The sequence below is a fragment of the Perca flavescens genome, chromosome 5, assembly GCF_004354835.1.
Source record: "Perca flavescens isolate YP-PL-M2 chromosome 5, PFLA_1.0, whole genome shotgun sequence".
In the NCBI taxonomy this organism is placed as follows: Eukaryota; Metazoa; Chordata; class Actinopteri; order Perciformes; family Percidae; genus Perca; species Perca flavescens.
In genome coordinates, this window is record NC_041335.1 from 28,290,916 (window position 1) to 28,302,103 (window position 11,188).

The window sequence follows — 11,188 nt, forward strand, 5'->3', positions numbered from 1 at the left end:
TAAAAGTCACTCAAATTGTTCAAACTGTAAAGATGAAAAAGTTTGTAATTTCTGTATTGGTGATTGACGCTACTGTTTTCACCCTCAGTGTGTTCTGAGTGACAGTGTGTGTTATCTCAGTGAGGCTTGTACATAGTGTTTGGCTGCACTGAGCCTGTTTTGCAGGTGATGTGAACTGTTTAGCTCAGGTGACTGTTGGTAGTGCAGACTGTAGTTTGAGTTTTGCACATGTGACTCCAGTTGTGCCCACTGTTGTTTAGCAATCGGAAAAAACTGTAACTTATTATACTAACCAGGGCATAATGTTCACATGGGTTTCAGACTTCAAAATGAGTGGCCACTTTTGGTACTTTGCTGATACAAAAAGTACGAAAAAAAATGTTTTTTGTGAAAATTACTTTTTTCTAAAATATACATGAAGTGATATGCTAATTTCGCCCTGTGACATCATTTAGCATGTTGTCTTCACCACTAGTCCAAAACAAATCTAAGAGTTTAAGCCAGAGAAGGTAATACGTTCCCCTAATATGGATAGGCTACTCTCCGACCTGAAACTTCAAATGAGTTTCTAAATAATTATTTTTATTGCAAGTCTTTTTTTCTTTCTTTAAGGACACCTGTACAAAACCAGTATATCTAAAATTAGCTTTTCAGCAGCTATGAGAGTGTGGCTGGTTCTTAGTGGCCCTCAACCACCTGCAAGTCACACTGTATGGGAAAAAGTGATAAGAGAACAGATGTTCTGTGGACCCCCAATGACATCTGATGTGGAAGAAACTATAAACTATAAAGCCAGGGGGCCTCTTCAAGGCCTTTGGAAAAATTTAAAACAGCCTAATAAAGAAGAGCTAACAAAAGAGAACAATATGTCTAACCACTGATCTACTTTTCAGATTACATATAATTTGTGATAGAAAAACACTAAGAAAAAGTAAGTATGATCTAACACAGGAGGGCACTGCCCCCCTACAGGAATGTGCCATGGTATGTCCACCTTGAAAAACTGTCCAAGTGGATTAAAGTGTTAGATATTGTCGGTAATAACTTAGGCAAAAGCACTCAAGGGTACTAATTCGTCAGAAAAAAAATGTGGGCATTCTTGGTGCTCACTTTTGCCCTCGCTGTTAAGGCATCAGACACTAACAACGACACAGCGGGTGAAGAAAAGCTTGATATAGCCAGAGGTAAACTGCTGGTGAGTACAGATAGAAATCATGTATGTACTTGAACTTCAAACTTTCAATGTGGATATCTTGTCATGTCCTTAAAATGTTTAGGGATTTGTGATATTGGTGCAGAGACAATAAAGTCTGACATGGCAAGAGAAAAGGGAACACAGTAGCCTAAATAAATAAGCAAATGAGTAAGATGGGGGGATAAGCCATGTGCTGTCATGTCAGTATGCATTATGTTGATATACGAAACCTATTTCTTGCACCTTTGATCAAACAAATAACAAAGCGTGCACAATGCTATTTGTCATGCTGTTTTAACTGTCGTTTTCCCTGCAGGCTCCCAGTGTGGTGGGATGAGGCATAAAGAAAATGCCCGAGCTCCATCATTTTCTTCTGGAGCGCTGGGCTTTATAGTATCCTTTTACTCTTCTGTTCCTCAGGCTGGTTGTTAAGACCTGAACTTTCCAAAAAAAATAAATAAAGACTTTCTCATGACCTCTTTTATACACAAAACAATGTTTTTAGCAAGTTGCCAAGTCCGGTGCCAGCTCTGTGAGCTTTCCAAAAAACTGTGTCTTCCAAGTTGAAATCATGTTGAGTGAGCCTAAAAATAGCAATGTGCTTTATTCTTCACTGCCTACCTGTTGTTTCCCTTGATCCGTTCTTTCCTGTGTAGCCACAACTTGGAATATGATTCATCGGAGGAGAAGAATCCCCGTCTGATACTCTATAACGAAAAGGACGAGGTTGTAAAGGTGAGATGTGAGTTCAGGGATCTTCTACGCATCCGCCTTGTGATCGGGCTTATCTAGGGAGCTCCAGGATGTCAAGACAGATTCATGTCGGGAAGTTTTATGACTGCTGCATCTGATATCTGATCATCCGTCAGATTTCAAGACACACAGACCGAGTGTGTTTGAAAGAGCAAGACAGAGTTACAAAAAAAAAAAAAAAATACAGATGGAAAGAAAGAGTGAGAGTAAGAAAGTATATAAATTAGGGTTTCTGACAGCTGAGCAATATTTTCTGTACTGAAATAGGACAGTTGGTATGACTAATGATATGAATTTTTTTTATGCCCTGAAATTACAACTGTTCAGTGTTTCCCACTGCCTTTTATTTTTGCCAGAGTAGAAAAAGCCTGTGAATCTGCAATCAAGAAAGTAGGAGACAATTAAACCCTCCACTGAAACCAATACTAATGAATTCATTTAGCGTTAGCCTCTTCTAAATGCGCAAAGAGCCCCTGCTGTGATTTAAAAGTAAACTTCTCACATACTTTACTGCTTTCTTGGGGTTTTCACCTTTAATTTTCCCTCATAATGCTTAAGTAGGAGTTTTTCTTTTGTCACATTCAGGGTCTATTGTTTCTTCTTTCCATTTATTTTATCATGTGGGCGGCCTTTGAGAATGTAATTTGACTTCATATGAAGAAGACTAAATTACTGAATAATAACTGAAAATAAATGTGCAAGGAGGGACCTCTATATCAGTGGCTGAACATGTTTTAATAAAAATCCAATTTTGGGCAAACCAATTAATGTATCAGAATAAACTAACCTGAAAAAAGCACATACTTCTCTGCCTACATCTAATTGACACTGCATTACTGCTTTTAAGCCTTTATCCATGTGTCTAAATGCATGTGTGTTTCCTTCCCGACACGTCAGACTGTTCCCGTGAAGAAAATGAAGGCAGACGAGATCAGCAGCCTGTTGGACTCACTAGGTTTCTACAAGAGGTCCCAGAAAGGGGAAGAAGTGCCAGAGGAGTTCCAGCATTTCCCCCTGCGCACCCCTAGGGACGAGCTGTGATGACACCTTGTGGCCAAACTCTGCCGCTGCACCACGGTCACATTAATGACGAGTGGGGCCCCAAGGCCAAAACGATAAGCCAGGCACCATTCTGAGGAATCGCTGGCCGGGTGCAGCGTGCAGTGTGTAAGTCATTGATGTGTAACTCTGTTTATGTGCTTTAAATAAAAAAGGCCATAAAACACGAATGGATCGATGCATTTAATGTCCCTGATGTCTCCATTTAATTTAAGCTACTAGTTACTTGGAATTGTATACATTAAAACATAATGCAGAGAATGTGCACACACTGAAAACAGACATTTGAATGAGTTTTTTATGTATTTGGGAGAACAATTCTATTTGTGTGCAAAAAGGGAAGATTTGTATTTTCCTAAATGAACATTTCATTTTGGTCCCTTCATTTGTGTAAAGCTTTAACAAATGTTACATTCTCTAATTAGATAAACAAATGCACTGGGCATGATTAACGGCCGCTTGCTATAACAAACTGCCATGCGGCTGCCTCAGCCTAATCCTCAACCCGCCTACCTCACTATAATCTGATTAGCAGTGGAGTCTGCCAGCATGCGCCTGAGTGTGTCCATTTATATCTGTGCCTTCATGCATTTGTGTACTTGTGTGACTTAAGACAAGGTTTGGCAGGAACACAAACACAGTTTTAGACCGTTACACTTCCTGACTCCTTGGCTCCGTCACTGTCACCACCTCTACCCACAATGCCTGTGTTTTACTCACCTGTTCCCGAGAACCTGCAGATGGGTCTGGCCTATATGGGAGGCTCTGTGTTCACCAATAACAGGACAGCAGACAGTGACTTCACCAGGCAGCAGGAGGACGCGTCTGGTTGGTTACTGCTTCCACAGACTGTTTACGACTTAGATTACTGCAATATAAGATCACATTTTAGAATACATTATAGTATAATAGTGATAACGTACATGGAGAATATGTAAGTACTGTATATGTAACTGAAACAAGTTCTGATATTATATAACTCATGTGAGGGGTAGACAAAATAAAACACTGAAGAACAACTACATTTAACTGTATTTAGACGGTAGATCACCATTGTAAACATTTTTAATACTGTTTCTATTGCCATATTATGTTATATTTTTATAAAAATGATGCTCCTGTAATTATTGCATTGTATGTTTTGAACTTTTTGTTACTTGTCTTATGCCACTAAAAGTCACACGGCAAGGTTTTGCTGTCCGGACCTCATTTATAGCTCACAAATGCTGCTTACTGCCATTGAACCTATGATTAACCTTTGCAGTGCCTCTTATTTTGAATAAGTTTCATTTGAGGTTAAGTCCCTTTTCATGTGTACATTATTGTGCCTACCTTCTGCACACAGACAGAGCATAGGCTACCCCTAAAATCTAAATTGTGGAACATTGTATTAGATGCAACTGTATTGTGCAAAGAAAACCTTATTTTCGTAAGTGTGTGTTCATAATAGCAAAACTTTGGATGTAATGAATATGAGTGTTTATACAGTAGACTTTTATTTGTCTTACAGTGGTCAACGAGCTGGTTTCTTACCTTCCCTTGCAGATGCTTCTTTACTTCAACATGTTTTATTTTCCCTGTTGGTGGTTTTCTGCTGTTTTCATGTTGGAAGTCAAGGTCAGTTGGGTGGTAGAGAAGCAATACCATAATTCATTGGACAGTTTTGATGATCTGCATGCTGCATCACTAATGTCATAATTTAATGTATTCAGAGGTGTGTTGAATTTATTCAACTTCCACTCTTGTCAAATTGGAAAACTAGTGACTTTGGCGCAGTCTAGTGGTAGCAGCAAAAAAGACTCCATGGCAACCTTAGATTAGTGAATGCAACACAGCCTACAGAAGACTGCACCACTTTTCACCGAGATTGTCTTATCTTTCTGTAAAGCCAAACTTATGTTATCAGAATCGTTTAAAGATGTTATAATCGCATCATACTTTCATAAGTGTTTTTATGTAGTTAGTTAGTTAGTTAGTTATGTTTTATTTCTGTGTCATGCCAAACATTTTGGTCCATCCCATGGGGTGACAAGACAAGACACCACAAATTTACTTATTTAACAAACATCTTCCTTTGCCCCCTAAATAGCATACTGTTTAAAGTCTTTTGAACTGCAAGTCATACCTTCCTGACAGTCCAGCTCTGCTTTATTTCCAGTTCTATTATCTTCCTGGGTACTACCAGGCCCTGCTTATAACCGGGATGATCCTCCTCACAGTCGTTGAAGCAGTCAGACTTTATCTGGGCTACATTGGCAACCTTAAAGAAAAGGTAATTCAAACCAACATCCTCTTTCAGCCACAACGCAGAGCTCTTTTATAGACTTGTCTCCGTAATAACACAGCGGAGGAAAGGGCTGCTTAAGTATTCTGTCTGCATGTGTAAACAATCAACTCTTGGTTACAACTGTCTATTAAGTTTGTGTGTGTGTGTGTGTGTGTGTGTGTGTGTGTGTGTGTGTGTGTGTGTGTGTGTGTGTTCAGGTGTGTGTTCAGGTGTGTGTGTGTGTCTTTGCTTTCGTGTGGATACAAGTGAAGCACTTGATGCCTGACTGCTCCATCTTTGCATCGCCTCCATCCACTAACCCAAACTTCTCCTTCCCTCCCTGTCATCAGGTGCCAGAGCTGGCAGCCTTCTGGCTCCTGTCTTTCATGTTTCAGCTGCCAGTGCTGCTGTTCTTCCTGACCGATGAAGGAATTATCATCCTGCCTCTAGAGAGAGCTGTGCACTCCCTCTACCTCCTCTTCCTGCTCGCCCAGATTCTGGCTTCCTTCCTGGCTCTCAGGACCATGACCCGAAAGCTCACACTGCTCTTCCATCTGCGCCAGTTTGGCAAGGTGGAGAGCTTTCGCCACGCAGGGCTGAGCCCTGTCTACGGGCTGCCCTACCACCGCAGTGTGCTGCCCATGTCACCCACCCATAATATGTACCATTAAAGTCAAAATGTCCTTTTCCAATTAACCTTACACTTGTCTCTCTAATTTACAGTACTGTTTGTCTACTTACGGTTTCGAAAACGGCATTTTGTGCTTCCCAAATGCTTCTCTGCAATTTCCAGAGAACACATGTGAGTTTGTTACTTGAAATTGGGAGCATTTAAATACAACTATCCAACTAATTTGTAAAAACTGTGTTCTGTCAATCTATATGTGACTGCATTGCATTCTGGTCTTTTGAGGCCATTGTGCAGAAATGTACTGTATGTGTGCCATAGCTTCCTTTATGATTTCTGATCATGTGTGTAAAATGACAGCTCTAGAAAGAATTTTAAAAATAAATCCTGACATTTGCTGTTGATGTTTTAAAAAGATGAAAAACATCAGTTTTAGCCCCACTCTAAATGTCAAAACCTGACACCATGTCAGCCAATGTGTCATGTAGCAACATAAAATCACAGCAAAACACACCATCAAAGAAAAAAAATGGCCTCAGAAATACAAGACAGTACATTGCCAGTAGCTGCTTTTATCAAACAGTGTTATAAAGGGTTTCATTTTTTTCTCTTCTTTAATGATGATGGATGATGGAGGCTGGAGTGTTGGTAGAACAGAATTGATTTTACCAAGGTAGATTCAATTTTCTTCAGCCCATGATACGAGATTAGTGTTTACCAGGTGTAGAGTAACCTGTTGTTTTGATCCTGGAAGGAACAATGTGAGATTTACTTTAAATTCTTCCAATTTAACTTTAAGTTGTTCCTACAGTAGGCCATATCATATTACCATTACAGTTTGATGAGTGGGATGCACAAATCTAATTTCTTAAGGCTTGCAAAGTGAAAGAGTTAAAGCCTGACTGCAGCAGAATTGTGTTAAATATGTGTGACCACACAGTGGCAGTCAGCGACCAAAAGAAGGATAGCGAGCATTTGACCGTGCTGCAATGTCCAATGAGAACAGATTACAATGCTACACATGTCTTGATCAGGAAAGCCTCTGGCAGTAGAGGTTATGCCTGTCCGCACTTGAATATGATGATGTATTATTGGATGATCTATAACTCCTGGTCGTGTCAACATGGAAATCGATTTAACATTTTGTTGTCTACATATCTTATCCCTCTGTTTGGATAGAATTTAAGCCATTATAGATGTCACACTTGTTTTCACAACAAGCCTACAGCTAATGCTGGGTGCTCTATTATTCCTTTGCTGGTGAGAAATGGTTTAACGTGTGGTGCACTAAGTAGTCAACAAGCTGTGAGAGTCACAGTTTCTGTGATCCAACATGCTTATTCCGCTCTACTTTACATTCAGAAAACAATAAGCTGCAGTGGCTGCTGCACTGTTCATGGAGAACAGAAAATGGAAGAAAAAAACACTCAGTGGAGGATGTAATACAGGCCTATGCTTACCACTTTATGTGAAAGTACGTGCTCAAAAGATAAGATAAAATAGACTTTATTAATCCCACACTGGAGAAATTCCTTTGCTATAGCAGCTCAAAAAATAAATTAAAAAAAGGAACATGAGGTCACATATTGCTGCAAAAAAGAAACGTGGAAAACCTATTTACTTTTCTTATATCTATCTATTGATTTTCCATAGAGTTAAAACCTGAACACTGAAGGGGTTGAAACAAGTGTACCTTAATCAAAGTGGCACCAAACACATACAGTAAAAGGTCTTACATGATGCCATTACCCTTTAACCTCAATTTAAAATGCTCAATCTATCTTGAATTTGACCTGTGTGACCTTGTGGAGTTACTAATGATGAGGCAGCTCGGTTAGCACTAAGATAAAATAACAGAAACAAATGCCAAAAAAAGGAGACAAAAAAACAGTTCACTAAGTGGTTTTAAACAGGAGGTACTGTATCGGGAAGTACAGCAGACATTAATATGAAATATGTATTTCCTCAGCCTGCACATGCTTGAGTCTTTTATGAAAAGCATGCAGATACACACCACACATATTTACAAATATAAAGTTGTGCCCCTAAAAATATTTACAGATCTACTTAAATATCTGTGTAGACACACATCATACACATATTGTTAGTTTAATTTAGTCTTGTATCCGTGACCAGACAGAAGTAATGTAAAGAGGTAACTGAGTGTGTGTGTGTGTGTGGGGGAAATCAGTGTAATTTGCTGTGTATGTGGTTATCATCTATATGCTTATCTGAAAGTTGTGATGTAGTAATTTGGCAGGAAACACGATATCACTTAGCTAGGCCCTAGCCATCGTTTTCCCCTCTTTGAGGTTTCTCCCTTAGTTAATCACCTGATTTTGTTCAAGTTAATCACCTGATTTTGTTCACCTGCCTGCCTAGCTGGCCCTTGTCCCTCATTACTTCGTCCCAGTTTATATAAGGAGGGTGGTTTTCAGTTGTTCTTTTCCCAGTTTGTTTGTTGTCTGTCTGTACCTGTGATGCCTTATTACTGCTGCTTTCACTTCCTCTGTTGCCAGCTCAGGTCACTTTTCATGTCTTCACTAATAATCACCATCATGTAATATATTATAAACCATGGAAGTATTTGCAGGGTTTGGTTGAAAGATCACAGTGCAGAGCTTGTTTAGGTTTGGCTTCTCCAACATTGAGAAAAGGCTATTTAAAAAAAGAAAATCAGATCGGATTTTAAAGATTACTTATCAAATTACTTAAGTACTTAATTACTTATCAGATTACACTCCATAAAATGGGATTTACAGCACACAACAGGAAAAACATACCAAGTGACGGTTTGTCTTTTTGACTAGTCTTTCTGTGCAAACAGAGGTAAAGCTGTCCCATAATGGCAGACGTTGAGACGAGCGAAGTGCTCATGGAAAAGTCACTTTCAACATGTGTATCCCCTCCAGTAAAGCCGAAGAGAAAACAAACGCATGCAGACAGACACTGACAAAATTAGCTTTAAATGCTACTCAGAGAATTGTTCAATATTTTGTCTCTTTTCTTATACAACTCTATATATATATATGTATGATATTATTTACGGTCAACAAATACAGTGATAATATATCAAAAGATTTAAAGTGACACTAGTCTGACTGATGTTCTGTATTTGTTGTTTTTACACTCCCCAATCTCTCTACTTTATGTTCACCAGGATGCTCTGACTCATTCAGCTTCTCCTGTATCCGGTTTTAATAAGTATGAACTCTATTGTAGGAGAGGAAGAAGGTTAACGAGCTGGTGGTGAAAAAAAGGAATAGAAATTCCTTCTGGGGACACAATGGTCACATCTGAAGCAGCTTCTCACACCTTTTGCCTCATCAAATTGCCTTTCTTTGGTGGAGTGTGGTAAATAATAGCCTTGGATAGTATGGGAACATGATGTTCTCTATCTCACTAAACACATTTATTTCCTTCATGCTTTTTAGCATCCTTTTAAAAATGTGCTCCCTGCAACTTCTAATCAAGTTTGATTCTTTACGTCTTTTCCACAATACAGCAGCGTAGCGTGTCATCAGCTCGGGTTCGGTGAGTCTGTCGTCACCTTAATTATGATTTGGTGCAGCTCAGAGGTACTCACAAAATGTGACCGACGAGCATGTGCTAAGCACCAGCTGGTAGAAATATCGAAGACATCACAGTGACATCCTAATCCCTTATTTCAGTAATCTCTCATGGTGGAAAGCTCGCTCGCTGGCCCTGCCAAGAGCCTTAATGCCAGGTGGCTAAACAATGAGCTTTAACCCTTACAAATGTATAGTAGTTCAACTTCATTCAACAACTGTGATGACAAGTTGTTAATACGCACAAATGATTGTTTAAAGGAAAAGTTCACTCAAGAAAACATTTTCTCACTTAAAGTACAAGACTGGTGATATTCTATATTTTTCTTATGAATTGATCCTACTAAGTATTGTTATCCGATTCTTCATTCTTCAACTTTCTTTGGTCGACTCTAACTTCTACATACGTTCAGCTACAAAAAAACATTCAAATATCAAAATGTTCAGCTCTTTAAGCACATGATGGGGCTTCTTCAACATTTGTTCTGCTAATTATTCTTTTTAAAATATTAAGCTTTTTAAAAAGTTTTTTTTTTTTTAAATAAAAGTCAATTAGAGCAGGCTTCAGATCCTCTTCTACTTCAAAATGCTACTCCTACTTCATAAATTCACCTACAGACACCAATCAAACTTTAAACCATTCACAAAAACTTCAGCTATTAGGCTCTATCTTAGCAGGTTGATATCTTCAACATTTTTTGTGAAAATTAAGTTTAAGTGTAGTATTCCTTTCAGGAAGTTTATAATGGATGTGTATTGCGTGACTTACAGTGGGTGATATCATCGCTAGAGCACAGAGCCTTAAAAATCATCTTAGTCCCTTCTCTATAACTTGCTCTCACGCTCACAATTCTTCCTTGTCATACAACATACATACATCAAAATGTAAGTATGCTTGCCTACTTTCAGCCAATATAGTGTACACTAGCTAGAGTCTGCAATTTGAGCATAAATAAATGCTGCAGCTCCTCAGACAAACGAGGTTGTCCAAGACTTGGTTTCCTGGCTGCTAAGTGGAGTGACTGGGGTTAGCTCCGGAAACTCCAGCTAGTCTCCCCTTGTGATGTCCCACCACGGTCAGGAAGCCGAAGCAGGGAAAGCTAAGCTACTGTAAGCTATTTTATTGAGTTTCCTTTTAGTGAACTACTCAGAGTAAATTTGATTTTTATTCGCGGCGTGAAAGCTCAGACAAATCGGCCTCGTTCCGAAACAAATATTATGTTGCTTTACCGCCCTGTAAGTTTAAGTTATGTGTGAAAGTACTCATGACAAAAAATATATTGACGTGCAAATTAATCGCATGAAAAAGTGTACCCAAGAGGCTGCTGTTTGTTTTCTGAGGAAAAACAAAAGTCAACATAGACATATTTTAACCTCTGTAGGTAACTTACGTTAACGTAACAAACATATATTTGTTTTAACCCAAGCCATAATCTTTACCTGAACTAAACCAAGTAGATCTGTGTGAATTCAAAACGTTAACCACGCGTTCAAGTCTATCGGACGCTAGAAGTTAGCCTTCAGGGCTTTCTGCCAGAAAGGCTCTGCAGCCCCCTGCTATTCCACCATAACCTGCTGTTACCATTAGCAACTAATGGAAAACACTTCTAAGAACATCCTGTGTGCCTCATGCAGGTGCAGGCCTGCAGGAAGTGTCATACTGCAAGCTAACTGCTAAATCCTCTGGGACATTGTTCAATCTTTCTTACTCATTTCCC

General features: G+C 39.1%; 2 protein-coding genes across 2 annotated transcripts; both read left to right on the forward strand.

Moving 5' to 3' along the window:
* The first annotated feature begins 1,063 nt into the window (after positions 1-1,063).
* On the forward strand, positions 1,064-2,989 carry selenoe (selenoprotein e). The gene is made up of 4 exons (XM_028579247.1): positions 1,064-1,195; positions 1,512-1,588; positions 1,852-1,930; positions 2,846-2,989. The coding sequence occupies exons 1-4, from the start codon at positions 1,088-1,090 to the stop codon at positions 2,987-2,989; spliced, it is 408 nt and encodes a 135-aa protein (XP_028435048.1). The 5' UTR covers positions 1,064-1,087.
* A 719-nt stretch (positions 2,990-3,708) lies between these two features.
* On the forward strand, positions 3,709-5,944 carry zgc:112294 (transmembrane protein 17A). Its single transcript, XM_028579169.1, has 4 exons — positions 3,709-3,835; positions 4,518-4,624; positions 5,166-5,279; positions 5,624-5,944. The coding sequence occupies exons 1-4, from the start codon at positions 3,709-3,711 to the stop codon at positions 5,942-5,944; spliced, it is 669 nt and encodes a 222-aa protein (XP_028434970.1).
* Positions 5,945-11,188: the final 5,244 nt, after the last annotated feature.

Bases quoted from the DNA above. Each gene is read 5' to 3' on its own strand.
- zgc:112294 (XM_028579169.1), top strand. From the start codon at position 3,709: ATGCCTGTGTTTTACTCACCTGTTCCCGAGAACCTGCAGATGGGTCTG. The intron at 3,836-4,517 runs GTTGGTTACTGC...TTTGTCTTACAG, and splicing joins GCAGCAGGAGGACGCGTCTG to TGGTCAACGAGCTGGTTTCT. The intron at 5,280-5,623 runs GTAATTCAAACC...CCCTGTCATCAG, and splicing joins TTGGCAACCTTAAAGAAAAG to GTGCCAGAGCTGGCAGCCTT.